We start from the raw sequence: 23996 nt of genomic DNA, 5'->3' as shown, positions 1-23996 counted from the left end.
TTACCAGTTTGTTTACCTGTTTCCTTTTCGAGTCTTTTGAGAACTCTTGCGATTAGAGGAATTGGAGGAAAGAGTACAGATATTTCTCATTGCCCCGGATTGGCCTCGACGGGCCTGGTATGCGGACCTCCTAACCCTGTCGTTTGACGGCCTGGAAGTTAAAAGGGTGATCTTAACCAGGAAGGGTCTTCCATCCAAGGTAGTTTCCACTATGGTTCAGGCCTGTAAGGTGGTTACCTCCAAACATTACCACCGTATTTGGAAGAAATATGTTTCTTGGTGTGAGGGTCGGAAATGTTCTCCTGTGGAATTTCGTCTGGGCCGTTTTCTACTGTTCCTGCAAGCAGGAGTGGATAACGGCCTACGGTTAGGCTCCATCAAGGTTCAGATTTCAGCTCGCTCTATCTTCTTACAGAAACAACTGGCGGTACTTCCTGAAGTACAGACCTTTCTAAAGGGGGTGTTGCACATTCAACCACCCTTTGTTCCTCCCACTGCTCCGTGGGACCTCAGTGTGGTATTGACCTTTCTCCAATCAGATTGATTTGAACCCTTACATAGGGTTGGCTTAAAATACTGTACCTAACGTGGAAGACTGTTATGTTACTGCCCTTGGCTTCGGCTCAGCGAGTGTCGGATTTGGGGGCCTTGTCCTGTAAGAGCCCATACTTTGTGTTCCATGAGAATAGGGCGGAGCTCAGAACTTGCCCACAATTTTTGCCGAAAGTAGTGTTGGCCTTTCATGTGAATCAACCTATTGTGGTTCCTGCATTATCCGACATTTCTGTTGCTCCAAAGTCCCTGGCCTTTGTGAGGGCTTTGAGGATTTACATCAAAAGGACTGCTCGTCACAGGAAGTCTGACATGCTTTTCGTCCTTTTATGATGCTACGAAAATTGGTTGTCCTGCATCCAAGCAGTCCATTGCTCGTTGGCTCAAATTGACTATCCAACAAGCCTATACTTCGGCAGCTGTGCCGTTGCCGAGTTCTGTTCAGGCCCACTGCACAAGGTCGGTTGGTTCTTCCTGGGCGGCTGCCCGGGGCATCTTGGCCTTACAGTTGTGTCGTGCAGCTACTTGGTCTGGTGTGAACACGTTCATTAAGTTCTTCGACACCTTGGCCAAGGATGACCTTCAGTTTGGTCAGGCGGTTTTGCAGGGTTCTCGGCACTCTCCCTCCCGTTCTGGGAGCTTCGGGACGTCACCTTGGTAATATACTATTCCCCAGTATCCACTAGGATGTTAGAGAAAATAGGGATTTAATACCTACCGGTAATTCCTTTTCTCGTAGTCCGTAGTGGATACTGGGCGCCCGCCTCAGTGCTTTGTTTTCCTGCTTATCTTGAGGAAAGTGTTGTTGGTTGGGTGGCTGTTGCTTTCCCTGTTCCATGTTTGGTTAGCGTTGCTAATCATGTGGTGAAGGATCCTATATTCCGCTACCAACCACCTAGACTGTTAACATCACAATATATATTCTATATTCTTTAACATGATTAATACTGCATAATTATGTAAATAACTTACTATTTTCTGTCTTTCTGTATCCAGGAGCAGTGCCAAGCTGTGAAGCTGCCACTCAGACTGATACAAGGCCACCTTTGGGAACTGTAACTTTAAGACGTGTTTTAAGAGCGAAAGCTGCTCGATCAAGACCGAGATCTCTTGTGGATTACAAATCCTACATGGACACTAAACTCCTGGTGACAAGGTTCCTAGAAGAGCCATCATGTCATATGTCAGCAGACATTCGTGAACTGGTTGAAAACATCAAAACTGTATTGAAATCAGATGAAGAACACATGGATGAAGCCATTTTAAGCGCCAACTTTCTTGAACAGGTACTGTAGGTCAAATAAATGTAAAACTCTATATTGTTTGTAACAGTTATGTAAGGAATGTTTAGGAACTAACCCAGCAGAGTATTAACCACTTGCCTAATGCGGTCACATCAGATGTTGCCAAGCCAGGCTGGGCTTACCCTGACATGGTCCCATCTGATGCGGCCATTCAGAAACGCCAACTGGGCGTCTGCGAGAAGATTATCTCGGAGGAACCTCCCGGCCCCTCTGCTTCCTTGTCTCTTCCCCCTTTGCCTGCCGTGCAGCCAATCACTCAGGCAGCCATGCCACTCCCCTTCCCACGAGGCTGCAGAGAGGAACAGCTGCCAGGAAAATGCAAAAGCTGCAATGTCGTGTTGTTCCAGATAGATAGATATATATATATATATATATATATATATATATCTAATAAAATTTACTGAAATTGTTTTCGATACATAGATGTTCTTAACCTTATTCAATCGTTAAAAAATTAAAATTCCTGAGCATTTTAAAAAATGTTTAGCTCCAGTAAAGTAGTTAAAGCGTGCAGTACTCTATGTGGGTGAGTAAAGATCATAGAATAATCAGGGTAGAAAACAAAAATAGGGATCCTTTATTAAAGTCAGTGCATGGCACATCACAATTAATTTTTGGCATGTGTCCTGTGATGGAACTAGTCAAGTTGTTCTAGAGCAGTACTACATAGTATTCATTTGGTGCTGCATTCTGACCACTAGTAACATTTCTCTTACGTCCTAGAGGATGCTGGGAACTCCGTAAGGACCATGGGGTATAGACGGGCTCCGCAGGAGACATGGGCACTATAAAGAACTTTAGAATGGGTGTGCACTGGCTCCTCCCTCTATGCCCCTTCTCTAGACGTCGGTTAGATCCTGTGCCCAGAGGAGATTGGGTGCACTACAGGGGAGCTCTCCTGAGTTTCTGTGATAAAGAATTTTGTTAGTTTTTTTATTTTCAGGGAGCACTGCTGGCAACAGGCTCCCTGCATCGTGGGACTGAGGAGAGAGAAGCAGACCTACTTAAGTGATAGGCTCTGCTTCTTAGGCTACTGGACACCATTAGCTCCAGAGGGAGTCGTAACGCAGGTCTCCCCTTGCTGTTCGTCCCGGAAGCCGCGCCGCCGTCCTCCTCGCAGAGCCGGAAGATAGAAGCCGGGTGAGTATAAGAAGAAAAGAAGACTTCAAGGCGGCAGAAGACTTCAGATCTTCACTGAGGTACGCGCGCAGACCGCTGCGCGCCATTGCTCCCACACATACACACAAACACTAGCGGGCACAGATGGGCGCAGGGGGGGGGGCGCCCTGGGCAGCAATAAAGCCTCTATATCTGGCATAGATACTGCGGAGGCAGTTTTTCTTTCAATCCCCCGCCAGTTTGAGTTATTTTGAGCGGGACCGAAGCCCGCCACTGGAGGGGGCGGAGCTTGGTCTCTCAGCACTAACCAGCGCCATTTTCTCCACAGAGATCTGCTGAGAAGCTGGCTCCCCGGTCTCTCCCCTGCTGAACACGGTGACACAGGGCTGAAAAGAGGAGGGGGGGCACTTGTAAGGCGCAGTGAGTGTATTACACAGTAATTTAATATAAAAGCGCTATTATCTGGGACACTATTTTCCAGTGTCAGTTGGCGCTGGGTGTGTGCTGGCATACTCTCTCTGTCTCTCCAAAGGGCCTTATTGGGGATGACAAAGCTAAATATTTGTCTTACTTAAAACCCTTTAAGAGGTCTAAGAACACTGTACGCTATTGACGTATGGAATACCGTAAGGGTACGCACGTTGCGTAACGATCGCTTAGCCGTAGTCGAGACGCTCAAGCGTCACGTTCGCTCACGGCCAAGAGATCACAGACAGGCACGCTATTGGCTGCCGACTAACGTAATGGTTCGCTATAGCGTAGCGAACGCTCGGGACCACGAGGAGATCACCAGCGGCACTAACGCTCACAATGTTAAACCTTTATATGTAAACCATGAACAATGTATTATACAGGACAACCTTAGTGAAATGATAGAGTGTAGATGCAACACAGTGTAACCTTATTAACTTAAAAGCTGTTCTAGCGTCACCGACGCTCTAAGAATACTTAACACTATAAGAAATACACAAATACCGGGCTTAGGGTCTAACGCCTTATATGAATGTTATACTTGAAAAGAATAATACAATACAAGTCATACACTACAATATAACACAGACTAACTAACCAGATAACTACACAGGAAATACAATACAATTACGTTTAAGGAAAAATGAGAGAGAAAGAGGAGGAGAGAGAGAGAGAGAGAGAGAGAGAGAGATAGATAGATAGAGAGAGATATGGCTCACAATAACAATAAAGACAATATGATTGCGGAGAAAACTTACGCACAAAGGGAACGATCGCATGCGCCTTTCTGAATATCCAGCTCCCGATTATCAGTGATGAGAACCGTTGAAGAGAGTGAGCTGGATCAGGTCGGCTTGTCTATTTATGCCCCACACACAATACAATTCAATGGTCCCTACAATCTCATTGTTCATTGGACACAGGAATTCGTCTTCGCATTATAACAAAAGGTCATAGGTTGATTCATACAGGTGGGCTGAGACCATTTCCAACTGCTCAGGTGGGTGGGAAACTAGGTTTCCCGCCGCATGGATAAGTAAGTGCAAATAATAGTAAAAGTACATAAACTTCTTATGTCCATAACTATTCGCACGAGCGATTAATCTGCTTCAAACCAACACCGGAATATTGCTAATTAAATACTCTTCCGATGGATACTAAACACCACTGTATGACCCATGTCTGACCCTTCGTATCAAACAAAGAGGGATCTCTTTGTCCATGAACATGCTATATTAACTAAACTTTCAGAATCTATCAAGGGGACCATGATCTACAAAATACATTATATAGTTAAAATATGTAACGATTGAGTCGCCCGCTAAACGCATACAAACTCTACCGTAAATCCGCATATCGTGCGCCTGTGGGTGCACGCGACTGCGAGTATGTGCACGCACGGGAGAGCTCTTGCACGCGCAGCGGGAGCTCGCATGAGGTGCAAATATGGCAGTGTGCATAGTGATATTTTTCTGACTTTGACAGTCCACCCTTTGGCAGTCAACAATAACTGCCACTTCCTAAAACATTTCAAAACGAGAAAAATATATGTCAGGTGTAAATACATTTCCATGATTGGGTAAGGGAGGAGAGAAGAAGGTGTGAAAAGGGTATGACCTAGTGAGATAGCAGTAGCATGTGTGTATGAATCCATGTTTGGGGGGTCATGTATCATCGTGCCGTACGTGTTTTAGATCAAGCTTCGAGGTATTGCGAAGTATACATTTGAATTCCTTCTTATCCCGCGGTACGGGTCTGTGGATGGGCTGTCAAACTTTACCGAGCTCTTTTCGGATTTTGGTTGCAACAAAATGGGGGAGCACATTTTAGTTGATGATACATGAATGGGGGAATATGTGATTGCTGATATCTGTGCCTGTATTCCCTATCGACTATGTGTGTCATTACCTGAAGGTTGTAGAGATGAAGATAAAGAACAATTATGGTAAATGCAGTGGTATTCTATGTCAGGTTAATGAACATTTGTCGGTTGAAGTCTTGTTCGGTGTCTGTTGAATGCAGTCTTCTTTGGGCTTTTGCCAAAAAGGTGTGGGCAAAAGCTTTGTCAATGTCCATAGACATTGACAAAGCTGTTGGGCTAGCGTAATTTTAAAATTTCTAGGGAAACTGGGGGTCTATGGCATAGTTCATCAAATATCTGTGTATAAGGTTGTCAAAACTTCTTTAATCCATCAGTTGTCTGTATACAGGATCATCAAATTCCTTGTCCAAGTGGGTCTTTTTACCTTGGAGAAAACGGAAAAACAGGTGAAAGAAACGGACCGTATAATCGCATTTTCATCACATCATTGTCTCTACCGTTGGGTCATAAATCAAATCCATTGGAATTACAATTTCCTCACTCCTTAGACTCATTACCCTGGTACTACGTTTGCACTTCATTAAAGCCTGACCGCATCTAAATATCAAGCCAATCGATATGACAACACCTAAGATACATAGGAGAAACTTCCCTACATCCATTATGACTCCTTGAGCCCATTCTCCTAAACCAGAGAACCAATTTCGCGGGTTCAACCATGACACCCAACCAGTCAGCTCATTACCCACAGCAGCAAGGGTGAGATTGTGTCTCCTGCGAAATTCCCACTTTAATTGGAGAATGTCGTCCATCTTTTGGTCTATGACCTCGACCGGATCCTCGGTACTATTCGTAATATATGTGCAGCATTTCACGCCGTACTGCGTTGCCAGTGTGACACAATATCCACCTGTCACTGCTGTGAGATAATTAAGAACCATTCTATGCTGAACCAGTTCTGTTTTATAAGCTTGAAGCTCTCTTCCAGTATACCTAAAAGTGTCATCATACATTTCTGTGATATTGTCTAATAAATTTGCAAGCGCAGATATGTATCTATAGTTCAGCACTCCTCTAGCGGTGCGAGTGAAATCTAACGCAAGTAGAACCTGAATCCCGGTGGATTCATGGATCATGTCAGAGGCCGAATGCTCTGTCCTTTCTGTCAGTTGCCTTTTAACTACGTGCTCGTAGTGGGTGTGAGTATAAGGAGCTTGGGCACCACGGTGTATATCTTTCATTTTGGCATATGATACAGTCATTACTTCAGGCAGTACTTTTCCAATATAACACAATCCTTCAGAGTTTGGGGCAAGCCACTTATACGCCTTCCTCCCGCATATGAAATATGCATCATCGGGGAGAACATATGGGACGGAGTAGGACATAACCATATTACACATCCTCCATGTGAAATCTCCTACCCCTAATTCTCCCATCTGTCTAGTACACGTATCCGTTTGTACGATATGTGCACAGTATCCTGGTGATGCCTCTCCAACTCTCGTAATCCTACTTCCTAGGGTATACCTATATCGGAAAGATTTTTCTCTACTGGCTATGTGGCATATAAGCTCTGTATCTGTAGGCATTCTATCTGCTCTATATGAAAAGGTCATGGTTTGGTTACTCCATGACACTTCCCAATTTCCCGGCTTTCGGGGATTGGTAATGTTAAAACATATTAGGGATCTATCCACATGATATTGGTGGAGCTTCAAACTAGGAGGACTGGAGATATTAAACCTCCTGTCCACCGGTCTCCCACCCTTTAGCTCAAGTACCTCTCCTACCGTTAAAGGGAATGGTACTAGTCCTGATTTGCTATGACCTTGAGGTACTTGAGAGCATACCCAACAATCTGTTTGATTTAACACACTACCCACTAAGGAGTGATAGTCACTCAATGGATGCCGGTCCATGTGGATATTAAAACTGGATTGGCAGTTCTTAATGCACCCATCCTCAACTACATTGTCACAGAGCCTACAGATACAGTTTTCTTCAGCTAACAATCCTTCACAATTCCTTCTATTGTCAATGCTATCGGATCGTTTTCTGATACTCGCCTTTACTTGTTGGTTAAGTTGTTCTTGGAAAACTACGCCTCCATCTTTATCATCAGAACCCATTCCAGAACCTCTCTCGACCTCCATGGTACTCTCGCTGGAACAGACTGCTCTGGTCAACATCATGGTCAACAGGAAAATCCGGATCACAGTCTCTTGGGGCAAGTCCATCTTATAGGAGGAAACGGAGAAGAATGAGAAGGGGGAAAGAAATAGTTTGAGGGAGATAGGGTGGGAAGTTTGGAGAAAAGCAATAAAAGGGAACAGGGAATCGACAACTGCTTTTGATCTTGTGATCTTCAATGCTCAGGTGCCGCCTCAGTCCTCCTGGAACAGACACTCCAGTGATACAACTTCCTCCACCGTCTGTTCCTTATCACGGGACCTCTCTGGATCAGCAACCTTCTTACAATGGGACGAATGAACCCAAGTCTCTCTCTCGGCAACCTTCAATGCTGTAGTGCTAGTCAATAAGACTTGGTATGGTCCTTCCCATCTGTCAATAAGGCAACCTGAGTGTAGAAAATTCCGTATCATTACATAATCCCCAGGTTCAATGTCATGACAATTACTATCTGGTAACTCAGGAATCATTAACTTCAAATTATCATTTTGCTTCCTTAACTGTTTACTCATGTTAACCAGGTACTTTACAGTCACTTCATTGTTACACTTCAAATCATCCTGAGGGTTAATCATAACATGCGGTTGTCGACCAAACAAGATTTCAAAGGGAGACAGATTAAGAGGGGACCTGGGAGTGGTTCTGATGCTGTATAGTACAATAGGTAAAGCTTCTGGCCATGTCAATCCTGTCTCTGCCATAACTTTGCTCAGTTTATTTTTAATAGTGCTGTTCACTCTTTCCACCTTCGCACTCGCCTGTGGACGGTATGGAGTGTGCAGCTTGCTATCAATTCCCATCAACTTACACATTCCTTGAAAGACATCACCTGTAAAATGGGTACCCCTATCACTTTCGATTATTCTAGGGATACCATATCTACATACAAATTCCTGCACAATTTTCTTAGCAGTAAACATAGCGGTATTTGTGGCCGCAGGAAATGCTTCGACCCAATTTGAGAATACATCTATACAAACAAGTACATATTTCAAATTTCGACAAGGGGGTAATTGAATAAAGTCAATCTGTATTACCTGAAAAGGGCCGCCTGTAGGTGGGATATGAGATGGTTCTGTTGGTATTGCCTTTCCGATATTCTTTCTCAAGCAGGTAAGGCATGACATTGCTCTCTTACTCGCATGAGATGAAAATCCTGGGGCGCACCAATATGCTCTTACCAACTTGCACATTCCCTCCTTGCCCAGATGAGTCAGCCCGTGTGCTGCTTCAGCTAAACATGGAAGATATGCTCTGGGGGCCACTGGTTTACCTTGTCCATCCGTCCAGAGTCCTGAGGACTCCTGGCCATATCCCTTTGCCTTCCAGACTGCCTTTTCCTGTGTGGAACACAAATTTTGCATTTCACACAACTTCTGTGTGTTGATGGTATTAAATACCATCAGTTGTGTGGTGTCTGTCTGTCTGGGGGTACCAGCTGCTAACTTAGCTGCTTCGTCTGCTCGGCTGTTACCAAGTGATACTGGGTCCTGGCTATATGTGTGTGCTTTACACTTGATAACAGCCACTCTGTCGGGTTCCTGTATCGCTGTTAGAAGCCTTTTGATGTGAGCTGCATGCGCTACCGGTGTACCAGCTGCCGTCATGAAGTTTCTGAGGCGCCATAGGGCTCCGAAATCATGGACTACCCCGAAGGCGTATCTAGAATCGGTGTAGATATTGGCTGATTTGCCCTTCGCCAATTCACATGCTCTGGTTAGGGCGACCAGTTCAGCAACCTGGGCTGAGTGAGGTGGGCCTAGCGGTTCTGCTTCTATGGTGCCTTGGTCATCTACGACTGCGTATCCAGTACACAAGTCTCCCGAGTCCGACTGTCTGTGACAACTACCATCCGTGTAGAAGGTAAGAGCTACATCTTCCAGTGGGTTGTCACTGATGTCAGGCCCTGCGGTGAAATTTTTGGTCAAATATTCCATACAATCGTGTGTCCTCCTTTGTATTAAATCCTCCTTCCCCACCACTCTCATCCTCCACCCTTTGTGCCTGTCCAGGCACACCTGGGAGATATGTTGCAGGATTTAATGCACTGCATCTCCTTATGGTGATGTTTACGGGGGCCATTAGTGCCAATTCCCATCTTGTAAACCGCGCTGATGAGACGTGCCTGGTTTGGGCAGAATTTAGCAAGGCTGACACTGCATGTGGTGTATGAATTGTGAGGTTGTGACCTAGCACTACATCTTCGCTTTTCGTTACTAGCAATGCTATCGCAGCAACGCTTCGCAAGCATGTGGGGAGGGATCGCGCTACCGTATCTAGCTGAGCGCTGTAATATGCTACCGGCCTGCTGGCATCACCATGCTTTTGGGTTAGGACGCCTGCCGCGCAACCAGCACTTTCTGTTCCGTACAGCTCAAAGGGTTTCCCATAGTCTGGCATGCCTAATGCTGGTGCCTGCGTTAGGCACTGTTTAAGTCTCTCAAATGCCATCTCGGACTCGTCTGTATGCGAAATCCGATCAGGTTTGTTTGAGGAAACCATCTCCTGCAAAGGTAATGCTAGAATGGAAAATCCTGGGATCCAGTTACGGCAATACCCACACATTCCTAAAAACGTTCTGATCTGTTGCTGGGTTTGAGGCAGAGTCATGTCTCTAATTGCTTGAATTCTATCAGCGGTCAGGTGTCTCAGTCCTTGTGTTAGACAGTGTCCCAAATATTTTACTTTAGTTTGGCATAATTGTAACTTGTCTTTGGAAACCTTGTGTCCTGTGTCTGAAAGATGAAACAGGAGCTGTTTCGTATCCTTCAGGGATGCTTCCAATGAATCTGAACACAGTAGTAAATCATCCACGTACTGTATCAATATTGATCCACTCTCTGGTTGGAAAGACTGTAAACAATCATGCAAAGCCTGAGAAAATATACTTGGACTGTCTATGAAACCTTGTGGTAATCGAGTCCAGGTGTATTGGACTCCTCTGTATGTAAATGCAAACAAATATTGACTGTCAGGATGTAGAGGTACCGAAAAGAAAGCGGAGCAGAGGTCAATAACAGTGAAAAATTTCGCAGTGGGAGGGATCTGCATAAGGATGACAGCTGGATTTGGCACTACGGGGAACTGACTCTCAACTATTTGTTAATCCCCCTTAGATCCTGCACTAGCCGGTAACCCCTCCCCCCACTCTTTTTCACAGGGAAGATGGGACTATTGGCTGTGCTGGATGTTCTTACCAGAATGCCCTGTTGTAGCAAGCGCTCTATTACTGGGTACACTCCTAACTCCACCTCTGGCTTCAGAGGGTATTGTGGGATTTTTGGAGCTATCCTACCATCTTTTACTTGTACAACTACCGGAGCTACGTTTGCCATCAATCCAGTGTCTTGTCCATCTTTAGTCCAAAGTGACTCTGGTATCTGGGATGTAATTTCTTCTATTTGGGATGGAATCTTATTTGTCATAATGGTATGTGTCATTCATTTTGATGGGGAGTCTAACATGTCTCGCACTTCCTGAGCGTGATTCTCAGGTATGTCCAAGAATACACCTTCAGGAGTACAATAAATGACGCACCCCATTTTACACAATAAGTCTCTTCCCAGGAGATTAGTCGGTGCCGATGCAGCCAGCAAAAAGGAATGCTTGGTATGTAAAGGCCCTATTGTAATCTCGGCTGGTTTGCTAACAGGGTAATGCTGGACTACTCCCGTTACTCCCATGGCTGGAATTGTCTTACCAGTGGTTCTCATGCCCACTGTCGAATTTATCACTGATTTGGCCGCCCCCGTATCTACAAGAAAGTTTAATGATTTACCAGCTACATTAATTGCAATTTCGGGTTCACTTCCAAGACTTGCAATCAATTTTACTGGCTGCAGATTACAGGTATGGCCACACCCCTATTGGGTATGGTGACCTCCCTGAATCCCGCTGGCAGCAACTACTTGTGAAGGAGTTAACTGGGAACTAGCAGAGGCTTGCCAGTCTCTGTTCGGGGGGTATCTTTTTGTTTCCCCTGCATGTGGCTCATAACTCCGTTTCTGTGGACCCTGCTCCCAATGTCGTGTGTCGTGTCGTTGTCTAGGGGGTTGATACGACTTTTGTATGTTTCTTGATTTACAGTCTCGTGCAAAGTGTCCCTCTCTATGACAAGAATAACAGGTTACCACATTTGACTTACCCACAGGGTTTGGTGATTTATACAAAGGCTGCCTTGTGGTCAGGGCCTGTATACTTACGGCCATTAACTTATCACCTTGTAATTCCCTGTGTCTGGTGATATTCCGATCGTGATCAATAGCTGCCTCTCTCAAAGTAGCCACCGACAGACCTCGCCAACATGGTTGCGTGGTCTGTACCCTTGTTTTTAATGCTTCTTTCAAACCATCTATTAACACAGATACTGCTACTTCTCTATGGTTTATGTTGGTTTTAATGTCCTCTATGCCAGTGTATTTTGCCATTTCTAATAGTGCCCGGTGAAAATACTCAGCAGCTGTTTCTGACTCCTTTTGTTTAATGGAGAATATCTTGTTCCATTTAACTACAGCTGGGAAATACTCCTTTAACTGTAAACTTATCCTTTTTACATTGTCTTTGTTGTACACATCTGTAAGAGGTACATCCTGATCCAATCCACAGTCAGCTAAAAATTGAGCCGAGTCGACATTGGAGGGTAAACAAGCCCTCAGCAATACCTGCCAGTCTTTGTTATTGGGCTCTAAAGTGTTCCCTAGGTCTCTGATGTATTTCTGGCTAGCAACTAAGTCTTTCCTAGGGTCAGGGAATTCAGACACTATGGTTCTTAATTCCATTCGGGAAAATGGGCTATACATGGCAATGTTCCTAATGGGAGTGACTCCTGTGGTGTCGGTTTTCCCATTTGGGACAGCTATCACCCTAACAGGATTAAGTCTAGCAACATCATTCTGTGTAGATTCTACAGCCTGTGGTGAAATGGTTTCAGCATAGTGTATAGTGCCGTACTTACCTGTAGATACGACCTCACCTGTCCCTCCGCTAGGGGCCTTTGTTACTAATCTTAAGGGTTGGGCCGTGCCTACTGTAGTTTCTGATATGGTGGCTGCTAGAGAGAGCGCTGATATTGTTGCCGATTCGTCCTCTTGATCACACTCCTGGGGAAAGTTCAAAACAGGGTACAACTTGCACGGGTTAATACTTGCATTGGTTAACTTATTAACATTTACACAGTTGCTAAGTGTTTGTTTGTTACACCCTAATGCGTCATTCTCCGCAACCAATTTCTCTCCTGATATGTATGGTGGCGGCGGGGCCGTGGCTATCAGTTTCTTGATAGGGTTAGATCCCGCCGCCTGAGCCAATCCTCTCTGTATTTCGCCCTCCTGTTGCCATAACTGCAAATAATCATAATGTTTGATTCGTCTCTTTGTTGATTTAATGAGACATATCCTCCTCCTTAGATTTTGTAACACTTCTGGGCTAAAGCTACCTACTCTTGGGAATTTCTCCCCGTCATGTACAGTCATTCTCTCCCATTCATCACATAAAACCTCTGTGTGTGAACCGTATTTTTCACACATTACGTACCTTGCCGACCCGACTGGTCGGTTCACTGAATCAACCCGAACCGAGGTTGATCGCCCCCTACCCGAACAATTGGCCCCCATACCTGTAGGCGTTGCTTTCTTCAGCCAACCCTTACAAAAACCAAAATGTTCAAGATAGGCTGACGGTGGCGGTTTACCGAGTACCCCACTCACTCGCCCACGCCGACCAATACGACCTACACACTGTCCTAGTGCTGGCGTACTCGACCCAGGGCCCCTATGAACCTTTGTTTACTGGAACATGTGAGTGTGTTCCGCAGAGCATTGACCCTTTCCAGTAACTATTGGTTGTTGGATAATTCCTGAGTGACCAGCGAACTTCCCTTTAGAAAATAAAAAATTACACAAATCACGTCAGAATGTACAAATAGTATTTATGACCCGTTTCGTACACAAATGGTACTGGTCAGATTTAACTAATGCACACAATTACGTGCGGTACAATCGTTCAGCACATAAGCAACTAATCTTATGTGCAGAGCGACCAGTGGAATCGAAAATTTCGGCTGCAAATTCCTTCAGCATGAGCTTTAATGGCCTATATGGGTTCTGCACCAACCCCCTGGGTTGTGCTCTTTTCTCTATTTATAGCAGACTTCCTTGTCTGCTGTACCTGGACCTCCTGGTCTGTGCTACAGTGTGACCTCCTGGTCTGCTATACTCTAATGCTCAGATTCTATGTTTAACAAGGGATGCCTCCCTAGCCACCATGTACGTCACTTACATGCATGTACCCTGCGAGAACTCGACTTCTTGTGGTTCAACCTCAAAAATTGTATAAACTTATATATACAAAACACTCACTCATCACATGTACACTTTTGTTTCTATTTCTATTTCTGCGCAGAAATTTTTCTTTCCTTTAGACCAGATGTGTTGTAAATTTGGAGAAGGATCTGTTAGTCTAAATTTCGGACACTAAAATAGACTTGCGCTATTTATCGCGTTGCCACCTTTTCGCCTGTTACAATAACACTAGTGTGTGATTTGTTACGTGGGCGTACCCGGGCGCTCCGTTGCGTAATATACGCTGCGTGCGTCGGCCCTTGAGTTGCGTACGCGAGTCTCACCCTTTGTTAGAGACACGTGTACGCAAAGCAAATATCCACCGTAACACAATTTACACGTTTATCAATGTAGATGATCCTCGATCATCTACCGAACACCACACCAATCTCTCCTTGTATCTTTAGGTAGAGCTGCGTGCGTGCTTTGCACTTTATCCCTTAATGTATTACTTTTACACTTTAACTATGAAATAGCGACAAATCTCTCTTAGCACGTTTATCAATTATAAAATGGCAAACAGGAGAGTGATATATGAAAATACACGAATAAAAGAAATGCAGATATGCGTGTGTGCGTACGCAAGACAGAAATAAACAGTTTTTAAAAGACACTAGCGTGTTGTTCTTACCTCCGGTTCCGGATTCCCTCAGCACCCTTTACTAAGCGAAGCAGACGCTTATCCAGACAGCACTACGAGGAATATGATCTCCCGCCCTTTGCTGATGGATAATGTCTGCTGAAATTACCTAGTGCAGATATGTGAAGGACGGACGAGCCGCCAATTGACAAAGCTAAATATTTGTCTTACTTAAAACCCTTTAAGAGGTCTAAGAACACTGTACGCTATTGACGTATGGAATACCGTAAGGGTACGCACGTTGCGTAACGATCGCTTAGCCGTAGTCGAGACGGTCAAGCGTCACGTTCGCTCACGGCCAAGAGATCACAGACAGGCACGCTATTGGCTGCCGACTAACGTAATGGTTCGCTATAGCGTAGCGAACGCTCGGGACCACGAGGAGATCACCAGCGGCGCTAACGCTCACAATGTTAAACCTTTATATGTAAACCATGAACAATGTATTATACAGGACAACCTTAGTGAAATGATAGAGTGTAGATGCAACACAGTGTAACCTTATTAACTTAAAAGCTGTTCTAGCGTCACCGACGCTCTAAGAATACTTAACACTATAAGAAATACACAAATACCGGGCTTAGGGTCTAACGCCTTATATGAATGTTATACTTGAAAAGAATAATACAATACAAGTCATACACTACAATATAACACAGACTAACTAACCAGATAACTACACAGGAAATACAATACAATTACGTTTAAGGAAAAATGAGAGAGAAAGAGGAGGAGAGAGAGAGAGAGAGAGATAGAGAGATAGAGAGAGATATGGCTCACAATAACAATAAAGACAATATGATTGCGGAGAAAACTTACGCACAAAGAGATCGATCGCATGCGCCTTTCTGAATATCCAGCTCCCGATTATCAGTGATGAGAACCGTTGAAGAGAGTGAGCTGGATCAGGTCGGCTTGTCTATTTATGCCCCACACACAATACAATTCAATGGTCCCTACAATCTCATTGTTCATTGGACACAGGAATTCGTCTTCGCATTATAACAAAAGGTCATAGTCAGACCCATACAGGTGGGCTGAGACCATTTCCAACTGCTCAGGTGGGTGGGAAACTAGGTTTCCCGCCGCATGGATAAGTAAGTGCAAATAATAGTAAAAGTACATAAACTTCTTATGTCCATAACTATTCGCACGAGCGATTAATCTGCTTCAAACCAACACCGGAATATTGCTAATTAAATACTCTTCCGATGGATACTAAACACCACTGTATGACCCATGTCTGACCCTTCGTATCAAACAAAGAGGGATCTCTTTGTCCATGAACATGCTATATTAACTAAACTTTCAGAATCTATCAAGGGGACCATGATCTACAAAATACATTATATAGTTAAAATATGTAACGATTGAGTCGCCCGCTAAACGCATACAAACTCTACCGTAAATCCGCATATCGTGCGCCTGCGGGTGCACGCGACTGCGAGTATGTGCACGCACGGGAGAGCTCTTGCACGCGCAGCGGGAGCTCGCATGAGGTGCAAATATGGCAGTGTGCATAGTGATATTTTTCTGACTTTGTCAGGGAACTGTCTCCTTATATCTATATCCCTGTGTGTGTGTGGGGTGTCGGTACGAGTGTGTCGGCATGTCTGATGCGGAAGGCTCAGCTAAGGAGGAGGTGGAGCAGATGATTGTGGTGTCGCCGTCGGCAACGCCGACTCATGATTGGAAGGACATGTGGAATATTTTAAATGCAAATGTGACCTTATTACATAAGAGATTGGACAAAGCAGAGTCCAGGGAAAGAGCAGGGAGTCAATCCACGGCTTCGGCTGGGTCACCGGGCCCTTCTGGGTCTCAAAAACGTCCCCTATCCCAGATAGCAGACACTGATACCGACACGGACTCTGACTCCAGGGTCGACTACGATGAAGCGAGGTTGCACCCGAGGGTGGCAAAAAGTATTCTTTATGTGATTATTGCAATAAAAGAGGTTTTGCATATCACAGATGACCCCTTGGTCCCTGACACGAGGGTGCGCATGTATAAGGAAAAGAAATCTCAGGTAACCTTTCCCCCATCCCATGAGCTTAACGAGTTATTTGAAAAGGCTTGGGAACTCCTGATAAAAAACTGCAGATTCCCAAGAGGATTCTTATGGCATATCCTTTCCCTGCACGGGACAGGGTACGTTGGGAATCCTCACCCAGGGTGGACAAGGCTTTAACACGCCTGTCCAAGAAAGTGGCGCTACCGTCTCCGGACAGGGCAGCCCTCAAAGATCCTGCTGATCGCGGGCAGGAAACTACTTTAAAGTCTATTTATGCGCATACAGGTGCTTTGCTCAGACCGGCAATCGCATTGGCATGGGTGTGTAGTGCAGTTGCAGCTTGGACAGATACTTTTTCATCTGACCTTGATACCCTAGATAGGGATACCATTTTATTAACCTTATATATGAGGGATGCTCAAAGGGACGTTGGGCTGCTGGGTTCGAGAGCCAACGCTATGGCGATTTCTGCTAGGCGTGCCCTGTGGACTCGCCAATGGACGGGTGATGCCGACTCAAAGAAACATATGGAGGTTTTGCCATACAAAGGTGAAGTTTTATTTGGGGAAGGTCTCGCGGACCTAGTTGCCACAGCTACCGCGGGTAAATCTACCTTTTTGCCTTTTGTTCCCCCACAGCAAAAGAAAACTCCACAGTATCAGATGCAGTCCTTTCGGTCGCGTAAGTCCAGAAGAGGTTGGGGCTCATCTTTCCTCGCCAGAGGTAAGGGTAGAGGGAAAAGAATGCCTGCTACGGCTAGTCCTCCCCAGCTTCTACTAAATCCACCGCATGACGCTGGGGCTCCACTGAGGGAGTCCGCACCGGTGAGGGCACGTCTTCGACTCTTCAGCCAGGTCTGGGCTCTGTCAGACGTGGATCCTTGGGTGATGGATATTGTATCCCAAGGCTACAAACTGGAATTCGAAGAGGTGCCTCCTCGCCGATTTTTCAAGTCGGCCTTGCCAGCTTCTCCCCCAGAGAGGGAAGTAGTGTTCGCTGCAATTCAAAAGCTGTATCAACAGCAAGTGATTGTCAAGATTCCCCTAGTCCAACAGGGGAAAGGGTACTATTCGACCCTGTTCGTGGTCCCAAAGCCGGATGGTTCGGTCAGACCCATTTTAAATCTAAAATCCCTAAACCTGTACTTGAGAAAGTTCAAATTCAAGATGGAATCGCTCCGGGCTGTGATCTCCAGTCTGGAAGGGGGGGGATTTTATGGTGTCACTCGACATAAAGGATGCATACCTTCATGTCCCCATATATCCTCCTCATCAGGCTGATAGAGTCCGTTTTCTACCTTTTAACACAAGCTATTTACTAATACCTTCAAGCCGTAATGGCCGCTAAACCACGTGCACGTGCTACGCACTTCATACGCTATTTGCGTACAAAGACCTCGCGCGTGGCACGCAAGTCACGTACAAACGCTGCACTGAGTGTACGGAATACTCACAGCGAGCGTACACACAGATAATAACCTTTTAAACCTTAAACACAGAGTATGATTATACTGAAAGTCTTAGTATTGAGATACTGTAATGATATACCACTGGTTAACCTGGATATTTAAGCAAGCTGTTTTAGTGATTGAGATACTCAGAAACCCTTTGTACTAGCTAGAGAAACACATACACCTTGCTGAGGTTCCAACACCTTTACTAATGAGGTTTAGCTATGTAAAAGGGAAAATACAGTTAACAACTTATACACTACAGCACTAACATAAAACACCTACACAGAATACTAGACATAAATATACAATAGCGTCTTAATCCTAAACAATAACAGTGAGAGAGAGAGTATGGCAAATACAGACAGAGATTAAGTTGGTCACAGAGAAAAACTTACACACTGGGGAATGATCGCTGCGCAGTCCTTGTCACCAGCTCTCAAGTTAGTCAGTGATGAAAACCTTTTGTGGAGAGTAGACTGAGCTGGTCCAGCCTGGCTGTTTCTTATATACACAACATACAGTACACTACAAAGGGCCCTACAATCTCATTGTTCATTGGACACAGGAATCTGTCTTCACATTATAACAAAAGGTCATAGGTTTGTTTGAACAGGTGGGCTGTGACTATTCCAGACTGCTCAGGTGGGAGGGAATCTCAGGACTCACACCACATGTGTAATAAAACAGCAAATACTTTTAAAGTCCATAAACTTCTTTTAAACATAACTATACGCTGGAGCGACCGATCTCTTCCTAACCAACACCGGAATGTTTCTAATAAAATACTCTTCGGTTAGGTACTAAACGCCACCGTTAAGACCCTGTCTGACCCTTCGTATCATGCAAAGAGGAATTCCTTTGTTCATGAACCAGTTACACTAAACATACTTACAGATATTATTAAAGGGACCATAACCTATAAAATATACTATTTGGATTAACTATGTAACGATCGAGTCGCCCGCCAGACGCACACAAACTCTACCGTAAATGCACATACCACGCGCCTGAGCGCACGACCGTGGAGGCGCCGTCACGCAACTGCGAATATGCGCACGCACGGGAGAGAATGTGCACGTGCAGCGGGCAAGCGCATTGGGTTAGTACAAGGCATCATAGGTCGCTATATTTTTCGACTTTGACAAGGCGTACCTGAGATTCGCTGTACAGGACTGTCATTACCAGTTTCAGACATTGCCGTTTGGGCTTTCCACGGCCTCGAGGATTTTCACCAAGGTAATGGCGGAGATGATGGTGCTCCTGCGCAGGCAGGGAGTCACAATTATCCCATATTTGGACGATCTCCTGATAAAAGCAAGATCGAGGGATCAATTGCAGAAGAACGTGTCGCTCTCCCTGAGAGTGCTACAACAACACGGTTGGATTCTCAATCTGCCAAAGTCACAATTGATTCCAACGACTCGACTATCATTCCTAGGCATGATTCTGGACACGGAACAGAAGAGGGTTTTTCTCCCGATGGAAAAAGCCCAGGACCTCCAGAACATGGTCAGAGACTTGCTAAAACCAAAAAGAGTGTCTGTTCATCAATGCACTCGAGTTCTGGGGAAAATGGTGGCAGCCTACGAGGCCATCCCCTTCGGCAGGTTTCATGCAAGGACGTTTCAGTGGAACCTCCTGGACAAGTGGGCCGGGTCCCATCTACTAATACATCAGAAGATAAGCCTGTCCCCCCGGGCCAGGGTGTCTCTCCTGTGGTGGCTGCAAAGTGCTCACCTTCTAGAGGGTCGCAGGTTCGGCATTCTGGACAGGGTTCTGGTGACTACGGACGCGAGCCTCCGAGGATGGGGGGCAGTCACACAAGGAAGAAATTTTCAGGGACTATGGTCAAGCCAGGAGGCTTGTCTACACATCAACGTACTTTAATTGAGGGCCATATACAACGGCCTTCGACAAGCGGAGGATCTTCTTCGCGACCTACCGGTTCTGATTCAATTAGACAACGTCTCAGCCGTGGCTCATGTAAACCGCCAAGGCGGGACAAGTAGCAGAGTGGCAATGGCTGAAGCCACCAGGATTCTTCGCTGGGCGGAAAATCACGTAAGCGCTCTGTCAGCGGTCTTCATTCCGGGAGTGGACAACTGGGAAGCAGACTTTCTCAGCAGACACGATCTCCATCCAGGAGAGTGGGGACTTCATCAAGAAGTTTTACAGAGATAACAAGTTTTTGGGGAATTCCTCACATAGACATGATGGCGTCACGCCTCAACAAGAAGCTTTGGAGGTATTGTGCCAGGTCAAGGGACCCTCAGGCAGTGACAACTTGGGTGTTTCAGTCGGTCTATGTGTTCCCCCCTCTTCCTCTCATCTCAAAAAATATTGAGAATCATAAGACAAAAAAGGGTGAAAACAATACTCATTGTTCCAGATTGGCCTTGAAGGGCCTGGTATTCAGATCTTCAGGAGATGCTCACAGAAGATCCATGGCCTCTTTCTCTCAGGGAGGACCTGTTACAACAGGGACCCTGCATGTTCCAAGACTTACCGCGGTTACGTTTGACGGCATGGCGGTTGAACGCCGAATCCTAGCTGGGAAAGGTATTCCAGAGGAAGTCATCCATACTCTGATAAAGGCTAGGAAGGAGGTGACGGCAAAACATTATCACTGTATCTGGAGGAAGTATGTTTCTTGGTGTGAAGCCAAGAATGCTCCTACGGAAGATTTCCATCTGGGCCGTTTTCTCCACTTTCTACAGACAGGAGTGGATATGGGCCTAAAATTAGGCTCCATTAAGGTACAGATTTCGGCCCTGTCTATTTTCTTTCAGAAGGAATTGGCTTCTCTCCCAGAAGTCCAGACTTTGTAAAGGGAGTGCTGCACATCCAGCCTCCTTTTGTGCCCCCAGTGGCACCTTGGGACCTTAACGTGGTGTTACGGTTCCTGAAGTCTCACTGGTTTGAACCTCTTCAAACGGTTGAATTTAAATTTCTCACTTGGAAGGTGGTCATGTTGTTGGCCTTGGCATCTGCAAGGCGGGTGTCCGAATTGGCGGCCTTGTCTCACAAGAGCCCCTATTTGACCTTCCATGTGGATAGAGCGGAGTTGAGGACTCGTCCTCAATTTTTGCCTAAGGTGGTTTCTTCATTTCATATGAACCAACCTATTGTGGTGCCTGTGGCTACGAGTGACTTGGAGGATTCCAAGTCCCTGGATGTAGTCAGGGCCTTAAAAATCTATGTAGCCAGGACGGCTCGAGTTAGGAAAACAGAAGCGCTGTTTGTCCTGTATGCAGCCAACAAAGTTGGCGCTCCTGCTTCGAAGCAGACTATTGCTCGCTGGATCTGTAACACGATTCAGCAGGCTCATTCTACGGCAGGATTGCCGTTAACAAATTCGGTAAAGGCCCATTCCACTAGGAAGGGTGGCCTCTTCTTGGGCGGCTGCCCGAGGCGTCTCGGCTTTACAGCTTTGCCGAGCAGCTACCTGGTCAGGTTCAAACACTTTTGCAAGGTTCTATAAGTTTGATACCCTGGCTGATGAGGACCTTGCGTTTGCTCAGTCGGTGCTGCAGAGTCGTCCGCACTCTCCCGCCCGGTCTGGAGCTTTGGTATAAACCCCATGGTCCTTACGGAGTCCCCAGCATCCTCTAGGACGTAAGAGAAAATAAGATTTTAAACCTACCGGTAAATCTTTTTCTCCTAGTCCGTAGAGGATTTTGGGCGCCCGTCCCAGTGTGGACAAAATCTGCAAGGCTTGTATATAGTTGTTGCTTACATAAGGGTTATGTTACAGTTGAGATCAGTCTTTAGCTGTTACTGTTTTTTTGTTCATACTGTTAACGGGTTGCGTATATTCCAGGTTATACGGTGTGGATGGTGTGGGCTGGTATGAATCTTGCCCTTAGATTAACAAAAATCCTTTCCTCGTACTGTCAGTCTCCTCTGGGCACAGTTTCTCTAACTGAGGTCTGGAGGAGGGGCATAGAGGGAGGAGCCAGTGCACACCCATTCTAAAGTTCTTTATAGTGCCCATGTCTCCTGCGGAGCCCGTCTATACCCCATGGTCCTTACGGAGTCCCCAGCATCCTCTACGGACTAGGAGAAAAAGATTTACCGGTAGGTTTAAAATCTTATTTTTTTTTATGCACAATGAATCTTTACTAGTGTATGTAGCCAGCACAATGAACTTGTTGATGTCGGTGTTCGATGTGTGTTCTGCAAGACCGTAGCATGCCTTGTGCTTCAACCTAGAAAATGTGACAGCATGATGTAATGAAAAATGCGTTGTGAGCAGCCAGGTACCTAGACACTGGATGCATTCTAAAGACATGCTGCCGAGCGCTTCTCTAGTCTGTAGAGTGCTTTTCCAAATACCCCACTAGCGGGAGATGGTTTCCCTAGGGCAATGACAGTGCCACCCCCCAACCGATCGTTTGCTGTTAGTGGTAACACTGGTTGCACACCGCTCATTATAGTCTTTTTCCCATACTCCGCACTTTAATTGTGTCAGTGGTTGATAAACAATCTATAAATATTTCTTGCATTTTTTTTTTAATATAAAGTAATTTTGGTGAATGACATAAGTGTTGCATCTCAGACTAACTTCTGTTTATTCACAATTGTGAAGGTGATGGATCCAACCCAGCAAGCCACATCGACCACCCAAAGATTTCCAAGAAGAAAGCACCCAGGTGTTCTCCATTTGGACAGCTGTGGAGATTTAAGCACTTTTGCACAAACTCATAGAGAAGGGACTGTGAACAGTCAGAGGACTGGCAGAGAAAGACCTCATAGTCTCATTGGAGTTGTGCTTGAAACCATACTGTAAAAGAGGTACAAGAGACAGAAAGCCACTGGATAAACAATGAGATTTATAAGATCTTCTTAACATAGGATGACAACTGTTCTATGAGCTTACAGAATTATGTGCTGCTTTTACATAGCTCAAGATCTTGGCAAGGTGTTTCCTGTTTATTACCAAAGATCAATATGCACAGAGATCTTGTCTTTACATTAGTAGAATTAGTGGAACTAATTTATGTTTTTGCAGAAGAGTGAACTACATACATAACGGAGGAAATTGACGTGTACTGTACTATGTATGAAATCATTGTAACTGCATATGAAAAAATACTAGGAGAGCCTCAGGGGTTTGTAATACTGTGAGTTATGTTGCCCTCAAAGTACAAAGCTGCAGTGTTTTCCTGGTGGAACAGTTTTATGGTAGAGATATGTTCTAAGTGAATGTACTTTAAACACATGGGGGGCAATTGAATTCCAGGCCATGGAACTTCACAGCAATGTTCAATAGCGCGCATGTTTGACTATTACAGTAGGCTGATCAGTGCTAGATTTCCCACACATCTCTATGGGATGCAAAGAAAAACTAGCGATGTTGGATGCTGCTGGTCGCACTATGCTGTTCCCGGAATGGCATATCACGGCTGTAGCCTGGAATTGAATCGCTGTCACGGAATTCTAGTAATTGTAATAAACTGCAAATATTATTTCCATTCATATGTATCTTCCCTAGAGATGCTATGGCTCACCTGAAAAATTTATAATGGAATGCATAAATAAATTGTGTTATGTGATACCATGCAATGTACCAGTTGCCATTTTGGTATTCAGGTCGAGTATATATATATATTTGTGTGACCCAATATGTTATGTTATGCTCTTCATGATGAATACAACAAAATCTCCATAAGATGCTTCAATTAAGCCATACAAGCTAAATTTTCCTGGTAATTTGGCCACAATAACACTGTTTTTTTTGCCACTGTTGCAATAGAGACGGTGGGGGGGGAACAAAAAAAATTTCTTGGCAGGATTAGCAATGTGGCATCTCTCCAATTCAAGTTAATAAATCACACTATACAGCAGATAATTTAATTTCTATTTTACTAAACCTATAAACAGTCGAGTCACATTATTACGACCACTAGCTAATAGCCAGAGTAACTGCCGAGTGCAGCACGGACTGCAGGTATACGGACTGATCTGTTATTTTAGACACACTGGTAGCCCTCAGGTTCATTTTGATGGTGAGATGCTCCACATTGGAGCAGCTCACCATCAAAATGAACCTGAGGGCTACCAGTGTGTCTAAAATAATAGATCAGTCAA

The 23996-nt window shown here is 45.1% G+C and overlaps 1 protein-coding gene across 3 annotated transcripts in view; it reads left to right on the top strand.

Annotated features, from left to right (window-relative positions):
* Positions 1-23675, top strand: part of ENTREP1 (endosomal transmembrane epsin interactor 1) — a 333779-nt gene extending 310104 nt beyond the window's left edge. For all 3 annotated transcript variants that reach the window (XM_063913909.1, XM_063913908.1, XM_063913907.1), the window contains 2 exons: positions 1549-1838; positions 22495-23675. In XM_063913909.1, coding sequence (XP_063769979.1) covers positions 1549-1838; positions 22495-22695 — 491 coding nt within the window. In that variant the 3' untranslated portion in view covers positions 22696-23675. The remainder of the gene's footprint in view (positions 1-1548; positions 1839-22494) is intronic.
* Positions 23676-23996: the final 321 nt, after the last annotated feature.

This window comes from Pseudophryne corroboree, chromosome 1, assembly GCF_028390025.1.
Source record: "Pseudophryne corroboree isolate aPseCor3 chromosome 1, aPseCor3.hap2, whole genome shotgun sequence".
Classification (NCBI taxonomy): Eukaryota; Metazoa; Chordata; class Amphibia; order Anura; family Myobatrachidae; genus Pseudophryne; species Pseudophryne corroboree.
This window is presented reverse-complemented; position numbering and strand designations above follow the sequence as displayed.